The sequence below is a fragment of the Odontesthes bonariensis genome, chromosome 22 (genome assembly GCF_027942865.1).
Source record: "Odontesthes bonariensis isolate fOdoBon6 chromosome 22, fOdoBon6.hap1, whole genome shotgun sequence".
NCBI classification, from domain to species: Eukaryota; Metazoa; Chordata; class Actinopteri; order Atheriniformes; family Atherinopsidae; genus Odontesthes; species Odontesthes bonariensis.
This window is the reverse complement of record NC_134527.1, coordinates 15,967,293-15,987,793: the sequence shown is the minus strand read 5'-3', so window position 1 is coordinate 15,987,793 and position 20,501 is coordinate 15,967,293. Positions and strand designations below refer to the sequence as shown.

General features: G+C 39.0%; 1 protein-coding gene across 2 annotated transcripts in view; it reads left to right on the top strand.

Moving 5' to 3' along the window:
- astn2 (astrotactin 2) overlaps positions 1-20,501 on the top strand; it is a 285,626-nt gene that overhangs the window by 64,459 nt on the left and 200,666 nt on the right. For both annotated transcript variants that reach the window (XM_075456540.1, XM_075456539.1), the window contains exon 3: positions 14,664-15,093. In XM_075456540.1, the coding sequence (XP_075312655.1) occupies positions 14,664-15,093 (430 nt within the window). The remainder of the gene's footprint in view (positions 1-14,663; positions 15,094-20,501) is intronic.

The window sequence follows — 20,501 nt, the reverse complement described above, 5'->3', positions numbered from 1 at the left end:
TAAAGAGTACATGATGCTCACTGAAACTTAAAAAATACTTTAGTCCATTCAAAATTCATCTAAATTTTGCAGTTATTTTCTATTATTACACTGGTTGGAAATCAGAAATTCTGTGCTACCAGTTTCTGTCGAATATAGCTTAAAACCAGCCTGTATCTCCTATAGGAAAGCGATGCGCTTTGAAGAAGATGGCAAAGCTGTTGTCAGACAGGAAGTGACTTTTGCATCAGTCAGTTTTTCTGCTGTGGAACACGAAACACTTGTACCACCTTTAATATTTGGCCTTTGGTTGATTATCAAATATTGTACAGTGTCAGGAAAATGGTAACATTTAATTGCTGCTGTTTAATATCCAGGGCCTGTACACTGTAGTGTAACTTAAGCCTGTAGGACTAAATGTTACTGCTGTGACTCCAAGTGCATTTCAAAGCTCGTTCTAGTGGTTTTGCACAAGTGACATTGTGTCCTCACATGCAGCAATTGGACATTCAGCAGACCTCAGATTATAAACAGTGAAGATGGTGTTGTTTTTTTGTGTGAGTGCTGGGTTTTCTCTGTTTTGCGAATGAAAGCTTTGTCGAGAGCACTTTTAGGTGGCGCACCAATTACAATGCGTTTCATCCACTCGAACAGTATATGTGGGTGCAGATGCTTTAAAATACACAGCTCGGGCCTGTCCTTTTCTGCATGATTATTGGGGATCCCTCACCTTTTCTTTGATGTGAATGGCTTTGTTGCATCCGCCCATCTATGCGTTTTGTAAGCCATTTTTTATGTGCAAGGTTTAATGGGGCCGAGGCCTATCTTTGCAACCACTGGGAAAACCACCAATAAGGCGGAAATCTATATAGAACATAGCTTTATTGGTTAAAAATTCATTACATTTTGCAACTTGGCTTAAAGGTATATTTGTATAAAAAAAAAATATTGTATTTAGTTTGTTCTCATGTGTGCATTAAACTAAATAAAAATGGCTCTGTGCATGTAGGAGCATTGTGATGCTGTCTGAGTGATTCTCTGAACAATTGTCTATTGAATTTTTTTTTTTTTTTGTAATACACTATACTCTGTACCAGGCTGCAGAGACCATTTTCAGACACAAGTGTGTTCAGACCACCCGATGCCCACCACATACACACTTGTCTTTCTCACGCACGTGACACACACACAAGTGCAAGCTTGAAAAGACAAATCTGTGTAATAGAGCATTTGTTCGGGTGGGCAAGGGTCATGACCAAAGCGAATTAGTCCTCTTCTCATTTACAGTTGCTGTGAAAGTAAGAGGGAGGGTGCTATTTATACTTCACTTCTGTAGAGACAAAACTCAAGTGGTTCCATTGCTTCCATCTTTGTTTTTTTGTTTTTTTTTACATCCTTGTTCACTCACCCTCTCTTTCTATCTGTTCTGTTGCCTGGGTAACAGTAACTGATGGAGACCAGGAGGTTTGTGGAGCAAAAGAAGCGCTGAAGGGAGAGGATTAGTGGATAACTTTGTTCATTTATCTGCTCTTGACTCTTAGTGTACATGTATATATGTATGGATGCCTGAGTGTTCTGATTTCATGGTGTTATGCGAAAGAGCAGATGGGGGAGACCTGCTCAGATAGCTGTATACAGTGAGATAATGGCAATTTGTTGATAATGCTGAGACTTAATGTTTCAGTTGCTCAGGGAGAATGTTTTCAGGCCCCCCCTCCTGATTTCCAAACACATTTCCACCCCTGCCAGTGCTGTTTATCTTGGATTGGGTTGACTTTGGTGGGATTATTTTCATAAATTACCAAGGCTGCTGCTGATTCACAGCATTGGTCATTTGAATCTGCCACTGTGTGAGAACTGGATAGTATTGTCTAAATAAGAACACAGAAGGAAAAACACATTAGGTCTATTATAACCTTTATCCATCTCTCAGCATTGCACATCATTCATTACTGCCCTTGAATGATTTGAGCACTGTCCAACTCTATCCAAAATCCTTTAGAGCTTACACATTGAATAAACTCCTTGGACATCCAACTTCACACTAATTTTAATTTGTTCTACTGATGGAAAAGAACAGTGAGTCTCTTATAGATTTGGTGTCAGAAAACTTCTCAGGCATTCTTAATATCTTGTTTTTTTAATTTCATTTCTGCATTTAATCATTCATTCATTGAGGTAGTCCTTCATTAGCATGTCAAGATGTTTCACCATTTGACTTTAAAGCACACATTGCGTAGAAGGAAAATGACGTATTTTCAAGATGAAAGTCAAAGTAACAGAACAGAGAATGCCCCGGTCAGTCAATCTGAGTAAGTTTTAGGGTTGATTAAAGAAAAACGCTAAAAGCCACTGTAAGTTCACAACATTATTTTTTTTTCATTGCTTTCAGAAGTTCTCTTTATATTGATGCGTCACTCCACAAATATTTACTGTTGAAAATGACTCTATTGTCACTTCATATCACATTAACCTCTTGGGTCTCTAAATATATGACCACCAAACATTAGCATTCTTCATCTCCAGTGTCTTGTCCTCTTTAGCTGCTGTTGCTCACAATTGATTTATCTCGGTTCTTTTAATAAATGAATGGAAGTGTCAGAGAAATTTCAAATGAATGTATATTTGAACTGCTTCTTTGCCCTCCCTTTACTACTACTAATAACAGATGTGTTCTATTGATGACTAACGAGTCAAACTGGGAACCTCTGTGCAATTTGAATTGGACTTTAGAATCTTAAGGTGGTCTCAATCATTACAGCTTTTCATTTAGGATCCTGTACTTCAGTTTCTTTCTCCATCATTATATTCAAACTGAGTGACCAACTACATGTCCCCTACAGAGTTCTGACCGGAGGCTAGGTGAATGCAAGTGTCAAAATAAACACTTTATATAACAAGAAATGTGTTTTGTGGAACTGCTATTGAACCGAGAGCCCGTTGCTGTGATATGTGGAGCAAGGAGAGAGGCCATTGATTTGGTGTTTGAAGGAAAGAGCAGGAGGGAGGATAAAAGTGAGTTTTTGATTGCGTCTGGCACGAATGGGCAAAGCCTACCCCTTCAGCTGCTGGCGATTGCTGACAGGTCTACTCTCACAAGCTGTTGTGGTAGCACTTGGCTGACAGCTGCAGGTACAAATACAAGCCTCACTTCAAGCTAAACGACAAGGAATAACAATCTCTTCGGCCCAAGTTGCGTGTGCTAGTTCAGGAGAATAATAAGGTATCAACACAAAAATATCTTTAAACTCCATTGCTGCCACAGTTTTTTTTAGAGTAAGGATTTCTCTAGCAGAGTCATTCATTTCACAGCTTTAGTCTTGTGTTTATTCTGTAATCTTTGCAATGCTGTATAATTTTGTATCACAGCACTGCAGAGAGAAGAAAATAATCTTTGTAATCCTTGAAAAACATTTTTTGAAAAACATTTTGAATATATAGTCTAATATATAGCCTTATTTTAAGTATGCGTTCCCCTCCTTTTCCACTGCGACTCCCATTGCAACAGAAGGCGCTCCGTTTGAACCAAAGGAAACCTAAGTCTCAGTCCTTAAGTCACCGGATGAGTGAAAGACTCTCTGTTCAGAAGAACATTTCAGATCCTGTGCGAGATTAGCTGTCTGTGTATCTAGCAATCTCCCCATGTACCTGCAGATGTTAAGATGTGGACCCACGATCTTCAGGAGGAAACGTGAGCCACTTCTTCTCCTCCCTGTCGACGCCACTGTTTCTCCGCTGCCTACGGAAAGACCAGGCTCTCCTCCTTCTTCTTTCTTTACAAATGCACACGCATATGTCTCTTAAAGCTGTATGTAAAGGACACGCAGTGAGACTACATCTTAGCAGGCTTCACAGCTCATGTTTCAGTCTCTGTGTTTGAATTTGGCGGGCTCAACGGCCCCCCTTTTGTGCTGGCAAAGAAGTTATTTGTGTCTAGTTTGCATATGTGTGTGGCATTTGCTGGTTGCAAATGTCAGTGCTCGGATCCATATGTGCTCACATCCGGATTAGTCGTTGCTAATTTGCCATATATCGGCCAAAAGTTGCCCAAGTATGTTTCAACAAAGATGGGCCAAGTGTGTTTCCTTATATGTGGGCCACTTTAGGCTCACATCCGGATTAGTCGATACTCACTTGCCATATATCGGCCAAAACTGGCGCAAATATGTTTCAACAAAAAGGTGGGCCAAGTGTGTTTCTTTATATGTCGGCCACTTTAGGCTCACATCTGTTTTGTCCGGGCCAGAAGAATGCCAACAGTGCCAGATCGTTGCCTCAAGTGGCCCACATCCGCATGCTATCTGGGTAGCCTTACTGTCTCTATATATTCCTAACAGATTGACATGAGTAGACCAACAGCCTTTTGAGAATGGTGCTAGTGTCTAGTTTTCAGCTTCTGGCTAAAAGCAGTGGTGCCCTGTAGCTAACGATTTGCAGTGGTCATTTTCTGTAATATTGAGAATTGTCCTTGTTATATAATAATAATAGCTAATAACTAAACCTGCCGCCATTAATCCCCAACACACCACTGTGTGCACTCTTACGCTTTTACCTTCACAATAGCAAAAATCCAGTCCCTGCCGCTTGCACTCTTTAGCCTGTCCCTCTTTCTCAATCAAAGTCACCCCAAGGGCCTCATTGTTCGATCCCTCTTACTGCCTTGCTATCGACGTCTGTAGCAAGCCCATACTGGCCCATGTGACACCACTGCAAATATTGGCATTACCTTTCTAATCACATTTCTTTCTCTGATATGTCACAGAAGGGGGCCATGTGTGCTCACAGTCGACTTACACTGCCGAAATGTGAAGATATCAAATCGCTCATAAAAGTAAATGACAGAGCCACGGAGTAGTTCGTAAGGGTGGGTCAGGGTTTGGATGTGGCGGTCTCTTCTTTTCCGCGACTACTAATTTCCCACAGTAATGAGCAAGCAGTGGTGCATAGTCATCAGGCAATTATGTTTGGTTACCATGCAAACCCTGAGCTTCACAGGACTTTCATTAAACTGAAAAATATACCAGGCTCCATCACAGTAGTGATTGAATACCAGCTATCATCTGAATGAAGTCCTTTTCAATGTGTGCAGGACTTTTTTGCTTTTACGCTTGTTTTCAACAGAGTTGACCTGATCACGAGTGTCAAAAGTGACATAATATAAAATATGACGAGTGGTCTTTTTTTTCTTTTTTGGGGGGGGGGGGGGGGGGGTCAATAAAGTTGTCATTCAGTTTAGAGATTAAAGTCATATTGTTGAGAAAAACGATATGCCATTTCAAGATTATATCATAGAAAATCAATCAAATGACTTTAGTCCTAAGGAAAATCTTTTTCTTTTTGGCTCATGAATTCATTGTGGTTCTGAGTATAAGTACTTTGAATAGATTGTGCCAAACAAAATTGTGTCTCTTCAGCAGGAGAAACTGCATTAGCTTGCAGCACTTGGTCACAAATAGTTACTAATGAACAGATACTAGGGTATAGATCCATGCTGTCACCTTCCAAACTTGATTTGATAGACCACAGGGGGTTATTCTCAACATTTTGACTTTATTCTTTAAATAATATTGCAACTTTATCCTTTATCCATAAAGAGATGGAAAAAAAAACCTTCCTCCTGTTATTTTTTTACCAATTCATGGATATGACACGGATGCTTTCACTCATCTGTATTTATTTTTTCCCATTATTCAGTCCCTTATGTCTACATTTTCTTTTTTCTTGTTCTTGATTTATTATCGCTTTGTAAAGTAGTTACAAAGAACATGATTCATTGGGGATTGTGTACGGTTTGCTCTATAATTGTTTTTTTTGTAATATTCAAGACTGCCACAGCCAAAGGCCTCCATTTATAAATCAGATGTGGAAGGCCTAATTGACCTGAAGCCAAACGATATGCATGCAGTAAGCAAACAGAGTGGCAAATCTAAACCCATTTTCATCAATATGGAAAGCCGCAAGAACTTTACATACGACTGCAATTTCCAGTGGTCCTGTCTATCTCGTATAACTAGCTGCCTGCCGGGCATTTTTGTTGGTGTTGAATACAGATGTTCAAACTGAACCAGTTTAGTTGATGTAATTATTTCAGGAGTAAATAATACTGTAGTTTTACACAATCTGTAGTAACATATTACATCAGTATAATGTGTTTGCCTTCTGATCAAAAATAACCTACATGTAATGTCTGTATTTTCCATTTAGGCTTTACTTGCATTGTCATCGTCATTAATCGGAGATCTTTTGACATTTTGTAACGGGTTAAATTTTGAAAATAATTCAATTCATGAAAACACTTAAACTTTTGGTACTTTTACAAATTATTTTACTTTAAAGTTGCTGCATAGGTGTAATTGTAATTGTATTTTTTATGCATTATCTATGACCGAGTTTGAAGACCCTGAGACAGGCTTGTTGTTCATCTGGCTGAGAGGCAAGTGGAAGGTGTGTAAAGCATCGGCCAAAGGTCAATGGAATGTTCTCTAGTTAAGCTGCAGATTCAAATTCAGTTTTCAGTCACAGTCTGAACAGATTGTATGATTAAGGTCATTCATTTTGGTCACTATAACAGTAATTTACATGGGCTAATGTGGACCTTATTTTTGAGAGAGTTGGTCTCTGATCCTAAACCTAAAACAAAGCAATGATATAGTTATGTTTAGTTAAATGTAGTAAAGGTAAATATTAGCAGAACAATTATAGCATCGGTGTGAAAGCAGCATATTGTGGTTGCTGAAGTTGCAGCTACTTTGAACTACTTTACAGTTTTGTGCACACCAGATAAATGTAAGAGGTCATGAGATGATTAATGAGAAAGGAAAGAAGAAAAAGGCACAACGTTCAGTTATATGAATCTATTTTTGGGTTTAGATGTTTTCCTTTAATCTTTGATATTTCTTTTGTGAGATCTCGGATCATTTAAGCATTTATTGAAATGACACCATTTCACACAATTACATGTAAAATTCTCTACGTGGTGGAACTTCAATAGACATCTGAAATATTTCCCAAACATCACACTGCTTTGTTTAAGACGTCATAAGCCAAAAAAAAACATTAAATACTGAATGTTTAGTAACCACAGTCTCTTGTACTGTTAAATGTTGTGGTGCAGAAAGTGCAGCAATTTCTTCTGAAATGTAGTTGAGTTGAAAGTAGCACGGAATGGAAATACTGGAGCAAAGTACATTCAAATAATATGTAATTAGACTATGTTAGGAAAACATGCTGATTCTTCTCAACCTGCTTCAGAATGGCAATCATTGTACATGTCCTAAAAGGTCCGTAAAAGCACAATAAACGTCCGTTTTCAAAATCATCAACTCACCGGAGTGGTTACTGGTGTGCACTGGTAATCCATATCAAATTTCGTTGCGAAAAGTTGCTTCTGTCGTGTTTTTTTTGGCAGCTCGTTCATGCTCGCACTATTTTCTTAGCGGTGGCGGAGTAATATCAACGAACATCCAGTACAAAATGTCAAATAAAACACGACAGAAGCAACTTTTTGCAACGAAATTTGATACGGATTACCAGTGCACACCAGTAACCACTCCGGTGAGTTGATGATTTTGAAAACGGACGTTTATGGTGCTTTTACGGACCTTTTAGGACATGCACAATACTTGCCATTCTGAAGCAGGTTGAGAAGAATCAAAATTAGGCAAATACCGGAGACAGCAGTAAACATCAAAAAAGCGGTGAGGGGGGATCTAAAACATTGCAGACGACTCATAAAAGAGGCTTAATGTTAAAAATACCGCAGTTCCCCTTTAATAGTCTGTCTATGCTATGTCTGTATTCGGCATGAGATTTTCACACACCCCGGTACTGGACAGTCATGGTTACTCTGAGCTAGAGTGGAACTATTTACCAGAGAGCCAAACCCCGTCATTTGTGCTGTGACTTGAAGTTGGACAGAGAGAAAGGAGAGCAGGTGCAAGGGCTCATGTCGCTTTAACTTCCTGCTGGTAGAGATGGGGGGGGTTGGCAGCTAGTAGAGAAGGGAAGGCAAATAAGTGTGAGAGGTTTACATAAAAAAAAGAAAAAGTTAGAGTGAGAGAGAAAAAGTTAGAGTAAAAGGGAAAGTGTGTTTCCTGTCATGAAGGTCTCACATGCATTGGCATGAATACAGAAACGGGCGATTAAAGCTAGTCCATGAAGCACCATGTGACCTCTGTTTGTCTAGCATGCATGAGTATCCACTGCTTCTTGGTATATCGTCTGTGTCTTATTTGAAGTAACGCATACGAGCCAGTTGTTCCATCTAGTTTTGTTTGATGACTCTACTGCTACCAGTACCATCCATGTATTTCAGCTGCATTTATTTATTTTTTCTCATAAGCGTACTCCAGAGATTGGTGTCCTTCCCTTTTGCTTTGTAGCAGGAGGTGGATGGTAACTAGGCTTCACTGTGCACAGATGGTGGCCAAACCACAGAGCATGTGTCGGATGTGCTGACTCAGATTTCTGTTATGTCACTGTATAAAGGACCTTGCTAGCATAATGAAGGAGTGATAGTTGCCAGTTATGTGTTGAAGCAAGATTTTTTCTCATCTTCTACAGGAGTTACTGGACCACGTTTAAAATTGTATGAATGGAATCCTTAAGCTTCTTCGTCTGATGTGTTTTGAGGCCTTGAGGTTTTTAAAGATAAATGTATTTATTTATTTTTTCTGTTTTGTATGAATTGGCCAGGACAAAGTGACTTTTATGATGCATCCAGGTTGACAGCGCTATTTCTGCCCTCAACAAAAGCATTGCCATCAGAATCGGAGTCACATAAATTTGCAGGTGCACAAAACAACATTCAAGATTGTGCAACATTGGGGAGGTCGGTGGCGTAGTGGGTTAAGCAGGCGCCCCATGTACAGAGGCTACAGTCCTCGCTGCAGCAGGCCCCGGTTCGACTCCCGCACCGAGCAGCCCTGTGCTGCGTGTCTTTCCCCTCTCTCTGCCTCCTGCTTCCTGTCTCTCTCTCAAACTGTCCTAACATTAAAGGCATAACAAGCCCAAAAAAATACTTAAAAAAAGATTGTGCAACATTTTGGGAACTTTATTCTGATGCTTCACTAGAAATGCCCTATGTAAATCCGTAAAGTAAATACTGACCAAATATTTTCTTAGATAACTCAATAGATAGATGGATAGACAGAAAAATATTAACAGACTTTATGCATTTAAAAAAAAAAAAAGTTAATATTTTACTTCCTTAAGAAAATATTGATTGAGCAGGAAATTACACTGGAAATGGCTTATGCAAATAATCTCTTATCACAGTAATATGGATACGAGTGAACCGCAGTTTCCGTCATCACTTCCTGAAAGACTCGTAGACTAAATTAAACTCGTTTTTGCCAGCATTAATGCCTAACAAAATCCCAGCAGTATTGCATCCAGCACATTGCTACTTCTTGTATTAGCCCACAGTCAGGGCCGTGTACAATAGATGATGATTGATAAGATTATCGAGATTGACTTCAATCTAGATTAATGATAAAGTCCAATTAGGTTTGCCCTAGGGTCTTGACCTCTTGGGATTATCCTACCTATAATCTTCATATATGAAATAAGTCGACAAAATATCTATTGTTTTGCACATTTTTATTAGCTACAACAGTCCATTTAGTGATTGTATTTTCATGCAAGAATTGGATGTGTGTATTGTGGTGGCGTCACATATGAATAGACAATATTGATGTCAACATTGTCAAAATATATACTATTAAGATATTACAAGCAATTAAAAGTTGAGTTTTAGCATGATAAAATAACTTTAAGATTGTGTAACATTATTTCAAATCACATGTATCCTATATATCTGTATTGGATCAAAGAAAATGAAATGGAAAAAAATACCAAGAGAAACAACTTGGCGAAAAGAGAACACTAATATTATACAGAATTTTAAAAAAAAAGAAAGAGAAAGAAAACAACCAAACAGAGCCAAACATTTTAAAAGCATAATTCAATAGTTAAATAAAATGTGCTCATGGTCCTTAAGAAAACCCCAGATACGAGCAAGGACGATGTAATTTAGTTTATACAGAAGTATCCATGTTGCTCTTTTTTTCATATTATCTCTTCAAAATGAAATTAATTCCTTACATTTTGAAAACAGATAAATAAATGTAATAAAAAAAAGAACGTCCAGTTGCTTTGTTAATTAGCAGCCATCTCAACAAATACTGTTTTTAAAAGCCACTCGACAACTGTTTATACACTGCAGATCCCCTCAGCTTCAGAGACCTTTGTCACTGTCAGATACATTCTTCAGTTGTTAACACCCAGCCCATAAAATGTTGTCATTATTTTCTTTTACTACCTAATAATGTAAAAAGCTGTCCTCCCTCTATTGTTTAAAGATGGTGGTTATGAGACCAGTGTTGTAGTTTTAATCTCGTTAATTTGTAAGTGTTATCTTTTTTTTCTTCCTAACAAAGGTTTAAAGATATGCTTGATGATTTATGGCATTTGAAGCCATTTTCCATTCAAGGTGTAAAAGAATGAAGGCAAGACGATATTGAGAACTGATGACACAGTGGTAAGCAATCTTGGCAGGCGAGCATTGAAAGAAAGGAGGCGACATGAGAGGGTAGCGGAGTGGAAAACAGACGTGAGGAATGAAAGCAAAGGAATAAAATGCCCAATGCTGGGACGACTGCACAACGATTAATGGGAAGAAAGTGCAGAGAGAAAAATAAAAGGCTACAAGAAAGAACATACAATGTGATTTGGGAAATGGGAGTAATCCGAGAAACAGGGATGTAAAGTAATTACAAGCCGCACAAAACTTATATTACAGAAAATAGGGGCATTGGGGCTTCCAGTCCCCCCCCACCCCTATCCACAAAATCACTTAGGTCTAAAGCAGCAGGGATTTGTAGGGTTTGAAGATGAACAGAAAACCCATTTTGCCTCATGGTTACGTCTGCCACTCCGAATTTATATGCCCATTGTGCCGAAGAGGGGAAGAAAGATGTGATCAAACACGAAGGGGGATGGAGGCTGAGAGACACATGCTAATCAGGAGGGAGAGAGCACAGAACGTGAGAACAGTGGGAGGTGCAGAAAAAAAACACAGGTATGACATCTGAGAGACGGGCTGAGGAAAAAAATGACACGGAGGATATACTCTTGGGGGCACTGATGTAACAGAGAAAAAGTTAAAATAGCAAAGCTATGAATAAAAGGAAACATTTCACAGGTACAAATGGATGGAGAGTGTTTGCATTGTGAGCCGTGAGTCTGCTGTATTTTAGCCTACTTACATTTTAATTTAAATGTAACGGGCTTTCGTTACATTTAAATTTCTATCAAATCAGGTCGAGAGCGACCTGATTTGATAGAAATATGTAAAATAAACACAACCTACTTAACGAGGCACTGCAAGGTGGTGACGTGTGATGTGTGGAAGTTGGGTACTGGTGCTGCAAAAATAGTGCCAACAACCAACTTGTAGTGGTGGACACCACCAATTGTTTCTGGATGTGGTGGACACTTTACTTACCACACTAGGTAACCAAACTATAATTATAAAAATATATATATTTTTAGGGCTGGGCGCGTTAACTCGTTATTATCGCGTTAACTTGTTAATTATTTAACGCTGATAAATATTTTAACGCGCATTAACGCAGGTTTTATTATTGTAAAAGTCTGTTGAATGCATCACATTCACACAGTTACAGCAAACACCACGAAGCATGGAGTAATAAAATCAAAATAAACTAGCAGGTATTACCGTTACGGGTGCTCCTCGGTCTCGGTGTGAAGCTCACGGAGCTAACCGGCACTACTTCCTGTTTTACTTGTTTCAACATAATAGCACGTATTTCAAAATAAATTTTAAAAACAAAATCCTGCATTTACAGCCAAGTTGAATTGTCTTATCACTGTAGTAGTTCCAGTCTAAAATATCACTTCAAGGCAAAACACACAATTGATACCAGCAAGTTATTCAAGGAAACAGACAGTGGAGCGAGGCTTCTACATAAAAACCACATAAAGATGCTGATGTTAAAAGTGTGTTTGCACAACAAATGTTATGGCACTTTCATTCATATGGCAGCACATTTAAAATAAAACTAAATGCTAAAAGCTATACACTACTTTTGAATTCATTTTTGGATTTTGCGTACAAATGCGATTAATCGTGATTAATCAGGGAAATCATGTGATTAATTAGATTAAAAATTTTAATCGTTGCCCAGGCATAATATTTTTTTTACATATTTCCGTGATTGTTAAATGTCGGGAATCTCTTCTTGTGCGTAGTGAATGCGAATACTTTGACTTTCGCCCATATCTAATTGATATTTGCTCGTGACACGTTATTAGCTGCCTTGAGTTAAATAGATAAAGACATAGTCAAACTGTAAAACATTTATTTAATCATGTTTATTCATTTCTTGCCACCTTTTTTTTTTTTTTAGGTGTGCTGCCGAGCCACGCAGCGTCCTTCAGTCAAAACACAGTTGCCAAAAGGAAACACAAGCTTTCATATGTTTTTGCTGTTGTTCAGTGAGACCTAATGTGGAAGTACAGACTATACGGGGAGTTTGGGAGACTGCATATCTGCAAAACTGCCATCCTACTGGAGATTAATGGATAAGTTGGTCCGTAGTACTAGTCCTCCCTGTGCCGCCTCACCTCTCACCATTTTTGATTTATGGACACCCTACAGCACATGAGCTATTATTTGAAAGGGGTTTGTTTTTCCTCATGAAGATGGAATTTTAAATGTTGTGATGAATGAACCCTTGCAGTTTTTATTTATTACTCTGTCTAGATGTAGTTTGTGCAGAAGTCTGTGTGCACGCACATGCTCACAAACATTGTGTCCATGATCCTGTTTGCACCGTTTGCATGCACACATATGATTTTGTAAGTATAGCCCCGATGTTAAATATATACATGCAAAATGGCTGACACTACCTTTTTCAGTCTGACATTAAAAATATATCACCCGTGGGTTGCCATGTCTCGCTGAATCCAATACTACATCTCACCTATTGGATGCCACTGTGAAAAATCAAAGAATAAGTCATGCCCTCCCTTTCTTTCCACCATTCTGTATCTGCATATAGATTTACTTTATCATTCAACCGCCATGGCAGAGTGTTTGATGGCTCTGTGATGGTCAGATATTGAATGAACCATGAAGAAATGCGATGCTCTTCTGTGAATTTACAGGGCCAAACTAAGGGCTTTGGGTAGAAAGCAAAGGGCAAAGCAGACAAACAGCCTTTGTGCATTGGTGTGTGACACTCAAAATAGAGAGGTCCAGATGCAGCACTGCTACAAATAAAACATGTTTGGGGGTTGACCATACTTAGCTGAGAATCAAATCCATAGATGGAACTGGATAATGCAGTCCAATAGTGCGTTAAATCTCAGACCTGTTTTTAATTTCATATATCGATAAAAGATGCTGTTTAAACCTTATGGTAAAGATTAAAGCTTAGTTTAAGATGATGTGCATCAGGCGTACATATCCATTTATAATATGCAAAGTATGTGTATCCTCTATACTGATGCATCCTTTAGACCTGACTGCAGAATGTGTTGACAAAGAGCTCATTAGATTTATGTGAGAGCGCTTTTACGCATGTGCAAAATTCCAAGTGTGTCCATACCCTTCCTTTCCTCGAACTACTTGATTACTTACTTGTTTATGAGGACTTTACCAGAAACACTTGAAAATGACTTTAAATGCGAAGCTTTCGAAGGACTATTTATTACTGCGATGGAAATCATATCCTTTAATATGAATTTGTGTTACATATGTTTGTGGAATGTCAATGTTGTTTTGTCAGATATGTGCTGGACTTGACGGGACTCTGCTGGCAGCCTCATGATGTTTTGAGGACTCTTGAATCAAAGTGCTGATTGCCAGACCTCTATTTCAGCCTAATATAACTGTTGTTGAGTCAGTGATTGTAATTGTTACCTTGTGTGTTGAAGTTGTTGTTTTATGATACAATTTGCATTGTTAGGTTAGTGAAATGGTAGCCTGATTAACATAGACTTTCAAATCTCTTCGAGATTCTGGTCTGACCAAGACCATAACGAATACGATTCGAAATGGCCTGGTCAACCCGCCTCCCTCGGGTTGCTACTGGTTGTGGCCAGAAAAGGCTGTGCCTAAGCTTAAGCCAATCACACCCCTCTTTCCTCTGACGTATGATTTAGCTACCAGCGGGGCTAACTGGTAGATTAAACTCTTACCAAAGCCAGTAGGGAGCAAGGCGAAAAGGTCTTTCCTGTCAAGAAACGATTCAAGGGCTGTTCTTTGCTCGATTTTTAACGAGAATCTCCCGTCGAACACTTTCATTACAGCATCTACAGCAGTGTCAAAAGCTTGACGCTGCTCCATGTTGATATTGAATGAAGCGCTTCCGTGTACAATCCATGGGTTGAGTGGCAGTTCAACCACGTCACTACCTTGAACCCGCCTTGGTTGGCGCTGCTCAAAGTTGGTTGCTTCCCGACAAAGTGGGTGGAGTTCCCATTTTTTCGGGAACTCGAATCCACCTGAATGAGCAGTTGGCCTGAGTAAGTGTAGCAGAGCCGAAGGTGTTGCGTCACTGCGAGGGCGGAGCCTGGGTAGTGAAATGGGCTCTTACAACTTGTCCTTCAGACATTCAGTGTTTTTTTTTTTTCTTTCCTCTTTTGCTTTCATTCAGGGAGGCCTGATTGCCCTCTTGCTCCTGATCCTCCTCTTCACGCTTGTCCTGTATACCCGTCATCGATGGTGCAAACGTCGCCGGATCCCTCAAAAGAGTGCCAGTACTGAGGCCACCCATGAGATCCACTACATTCCGTCCGTTCTGCTCGGTCAGCAGGGCCGTGACAGCTACCGGAGCTCCCGAGGCGCTCATCAACACGGCAGCTCTGTCATCGGAATGCCAATTCGAGAGACCCCAATCCTCGATGATTACGACTGTGACGAGGATGATGGAGGCGGGCATTCACTTAACTCCACACCCAACCAGCTCCACAACAAGCTCTGCGATGGGAAGGTCCTGGACGACTATGGAGTTGACCTTGGCATTGGAAGACATACGGACATGATCTGCAAGGACGATGATATCAAGCATAATTTCGAAAAACGAGGTAGGCTGGTTTCTCCAAAAATCACATTACAGTTTAGGAATCATGAACAAGGTTTAGCTTTAATGTGTCGTCCACATAGAATTATCTGCATGACCCTGCTCGACCACCTCAAAGAAATTTGAGTGAAGAAAAGTGAGATGTATTAGTAAATCTGTCGTGGTCAGTCGCTCTGTCCCTCTGTTTTTGTACATCCAGCCTCTCTCAGTGCCATGTCCCCATATGGCCCAGCCTGGACAGTTCGGTTTGGCACAGGCCAGTCCACCCATATTCATGTTGGCACAACACGTACTCCTTATATTTAGCCAAAAATACACGACTTTTTGACACTCGTGTCCTCGGTTCACATTTTACCAACAGGAATTTTGTATCTTATGAGTCATATTAAAACGTATAAACTCTCTTTCCCTTGGATCACTGTCAAGGGAACATTGCAGTCGCACGCTGTATCTTCATGGTTGCCATAGCCACTGACTTTACAAGTCAAATCATGTAGTACCATGTAAGATGTGAAGGTCAAGTGACAGGGGTCATTGGTGGATTCAGTCACTGCTCATATTGAGGTGAATGAGTCAGCGAGCCGTTCAATATTCCATCATTGAACATACGCTGTAATAATGGGTTTCTACTTCAGGTAAGAGAAAACAAAAATCTTGCCAAGTACCGTAAATAAAGACTTCAAAATCTGGCTAAAAGGTTTTTAACAGCTCTCCCAGACATTCAAATCTCAAGCTATTCAGACACATACATTGACTTCATATCCTGTTGAGCCTGGGGTGCTCCTTTGTCAAGTTGAGCTTTAATGATTGAAAGGGGCTGACTGAATTGGAGGATACCCTCGTTATTTACGCCATGTTGAATTACGCATAAAGTTTGTGGAAATGCCCCATCGATCCCATGCTGTTTATCACTTTACACAACTGTATTTATGCAAGGTGTTTGAGGTTTAGCCCGTGTCCTGGAAATGTGCTGAAAACAAGGAAAAATAAAATTCAAACTTCGGCTTGAATTTCACAGTTACTTTCAAATAAAGCAGGAGGAAACACAAAACGATGCAAAAAAAGGGGAAGAGAAATGAACTTCTCCAGTTCTTTTTTTTTCTTTTTTTTTTTTTTTTTTAAGCGAAGAAGCAGGATCGTGGGATTAGACGCAAGGGCAAAGAGGTTAATGATTTTACTGTCGAGAACGGTTTCATTTATAGCATTTTTTTTCTATCAAAAAATAGACCATTGCTCCCAAATGGGACAATAAGGGAAGGCAAGCAAATGGGATGTAAAAATCAGTTTGCTTTGTATGTATGTGTATCTATGTTGCAAACCAGTTTTTTATCCTTTTGAAAAAAAGCCAAATAATTATATTGAAACTTTAAAGATTATAATATATCTGGGTGTATAGAAGTGCATGTCACTTGCCATCTGATCCTGACCAATTCTGACTCCATGTCGGGGATGATTAATAATTTAGGATGAGTAATGAAGTCAATGTGAACAGCACCTCTAAAACGCCAGTGGGCCTGTAATTCTACAGGAAGCATTGGTTACATTCATTCGTAGGAAGATACATTAAACCGTCTGATCTTTTTTCTTAATTGTATTAGATATTGTAATCGCATAGATGTTTCACTTTGTGGATCAATGCAAAATTGTAGAGCCAACTGAAGGCAGAATACTCAACAGTCAATGTAACAAAGCTGAGTACATCCTATCGTTACGTTGATAAAGTTGTATTATACTGAACTAATTGCATTATTGTTTTATTTACAAATGCAAGACAAGGTTATTAAATCAAACAAATTATTAAGGAAATAAACGTACTGAGTTTACCTTTCGTGTGAATTCATTTGACTGATGACGTTACGTTGTTCTGTAGTGCACCAACCATCAATAGACCTGATCTATTTGATTACTTTATTTTTTGTGTATTTATTTTTTGCCAGTGGATACACTCTATTATAGGATTTCGTAGAGATCTGTTTATGAAATGTTTTTCTTTGGCCCTCTTATTATGTACAGTACACAATGATGATGTACTAGATTTAATGACAAAATAGTCAGTACAGTATACACATTATTTACACTGAAATTTTGGGCATTATATATTATTTATTACTTTGTAGGGGGTGGTTATGTTAAATACTGTAATGGATAGCAGTTGGCAGGAAATTCCACCAGGACATTTACTCTGTTGTCTGATGTCTGTGACATGCTATTTACCTCGCAAACAATCTCAACCACTCAATTCGATGCCCTACCTTTTCATACATACGCTGCGCAAAGAGGATACATTTGAATACAAGACTGATAAACTCCCTGTCACTCCCTGTCCCACAAAAGTCTCGAAATACCAGTTATTCTGTTATCTGTCCTTGCTGACAGGGAACCTCATCTGGCTGAGCTGTGTAGTATTTCCCCAAGGGATTACGTGACTATTGCTCACATCCTTGTGCATAGCATTAGCTACTTTAACACAAAGATGTCAGTTTCATTATTCAGCATGTTTCTAACAGCTCCAGACATGCAATAGGCAGCCTGGGCAGCGTAAACCATCTAAGAGTAATCTCTGCTCTGCAAAGAGCACTCATGGAAAGGTTATCCATCTGACCACCCAACCGTAACCTTCTCAGGATATGGTGCACAGCAGAAGGCCGTATCAGAAAGGCAAATGTTGTCAGAGGGTCAAATCACGCACACCATTTGGTTGAAGTCATTCAGTTTGAAGGTAGCTCTAAGATAAAAGCGCAAGTGTATTTATATATGAATAGATACATTTCCCTTTTCTTTTCTGATTAACCCCAATTGTTACTCTGTCTAAGCTTGGCGAGTGGTGCAGAATGACACGTTTAGGTCTTGAAACATAAAGTGTAGGACGTTGCCTTGTTCATCGTGATATGAAGTCGACTCGTTGTCTTGACTTGACCTTAACCAGTACAAATGACTCTGCAAAATCTATGTGTAAGCGTTTCATTCACTCGTTCACTGTTCATGCACAACTACACTAAAAGACACACTTCTGTTCTATCAGCAATCATACTGTAGGGACAAATAGTGAAAGGTGCTTCATTTTCATATTATACGAATAGGATTAACAAGTTGGTGTCACGATCTCAGAGGCAGCAGACCAAATCTCATGCTATTTACGTTCTTCTTGTGTCATGTTCTGTGGCCATAGAGGCAGGAACCAGAGCTAATGCTACAGAGCTAATGCTACAGAGCTAATGCTACAGAGCTAATGCTACAGAGCTAATGCTACAGAGCTAATGCAACGACGTCCTCCCTCATGGTGAAACAGGCCAGGCTGCTGACTTTAGAGGACAACAGGCAATCAGATTGTACTGTGGGTCATTACTGTCAACTGCAAAAGAATAAATAACATCTTCTTTTCTTTTGTTGGTGGCCTGGCTGAATCATGTCTGTACTGTATTATGCAGTATTATTTGTTACTCCTTTTAAACAGGAAGGAGTTAAAAACAAAATTAGAAAATTTGTTAGAATTTTTATTTTTTTTAAAAAAAGGATGACCTAAACTCTTAAAAGTCAAATTTGTGTGGAGAAAAAAAAAAAAAAAAAGACGAAGAAGTAAACAAGGTACAATAGACAAATAACAAGGAGCAGAAAAGTGCCATCAGCTTCTTGATACAGATCCATGGATCTTTCCCAATAATTAGTTTTAATAGTTCAGTACAAATCAGCTTAAAAGAGTTTTCCCTCACCTTGTTAAAGATTTACTCATGCCATTCACTAGTTGATGGAAAGGATCCTACAGAGTTCAACCGTAAGGTACTGAATTCTTTATTTTTAACCTCTGTTACACGCAGATCTGTCTCTCCTCTAACCCCTCTGAATTGACTTGATAATTGATTTTTACATTCAATAACTGACAAATACATCAGCCGAACTTAAAAAAATAAAAGGAAAGAAAAGAATAAAAAAAAGATCAGTGATAATGGTTCCAATCAGCATTAGATTATCATTGTCTCCCCTTTAAAGCTGATTAAAGGGGCAGCAAACCAGCTTGCTGCATGTATTTTTAACACCACTTTACACGGTCACCCGCATGGCTCGATGAGACTGGGCAGACTATCGACTCAGGCATAATGCATAAGAAGGAAATACACAATTTAGATCAACATCTACAATTTTAATTGAGGCTAATAACCCAACTTAAAAAGTTTTTTCTCTTGCATAAGTGAATGATTGGATAATTAATCAAGTGATAATGAACTGAAAGACTGAATATAAGTTTTGTTCCACATATAGGACTAGCATTATTCAAACATCGCTCTGCCAACACGGTGCTAAGGGCACCCGATGCCACTGAGTGATGCGAGTTGAACTGTTGCCATCGAACGCTGAACCTCATCTTACCAATAAGCAATCCATCACGTTTCCATGTAGAATAACTTTAGTCTGTCCCGTCTAACTCGCACTCAAGAGGAAAGGTGAGCAGTACAATTATTCAGCTCGTTGAGTTGACCTATAATGATACTGTTCTTTTTTTTTTTCAGTCTTCTGCAGATAGTAGCGTCTCTCGCTCGTCTATAACTAGAGATAAATAGAGCAAATATTCACGTTATGTTCTGCCTGGATGTGCTAGAGTACAATTTCAATTAACATTTCAGAAAATGAACTTGGCACAATATGTCTGATGATACCCTGCTATAAAACAGTCCCTGCTGTTTTCTCTAGGTTTATCAAGTCGGTAACCCATTGTTAGAATATAGCCTGTAACAAAAAGATTACCCACTTGTCTTTAGGCATCCATGTAATAAACTTGATAAACTATGGCCTTTCTAACTTTAGAGTAACATCAGAGTTGCCAGGATGTGGTCAAGGTAAGAAAAAGACAGTTTGATCTAAACGTAAACTCTGAACTGCACTGCGAGTGATCAAACATGACCACACTTTCTAATCATTCGTTGCCAGTATTTGACCAGGAAAATTTAACGTTTGACATTCAAACTCTTTTGCAAAGAGTTTTGCGGAGTGTCCTCTCCAAGACGGGCAGTATGACAAAACTAAAGAGACAACAGCAAAGTGCACGCATCAAGTAACATGAAAAGTATCTAAAAATGTCATCCTCATTCATCACAGGTCAAATCTGGGCAATTATATACAGCCATAGCATTTGTAGACAGATGTTTCCGCTTCCAAATAATGAAAAAAGAAATAATAATAATGATTTTAATTTGTTTAATGAAACCACTTCCTTCAGATCCAGCTGATTTGGCAGATTTATTCTGTTAAAGGAATCAACATATTTGAATGTCCTTATTCCCAACAACCCAGGCTTTAGGAATGGATAGAAAAAATAAGTCTTGAGAGCGAAGATTGTAACTTCTTAAATGTTAATGTTTGATGTAGCTGTGGGAAACAGACCAAGAATAGCATTGTTTCTAAGAATTTACCTCCGTT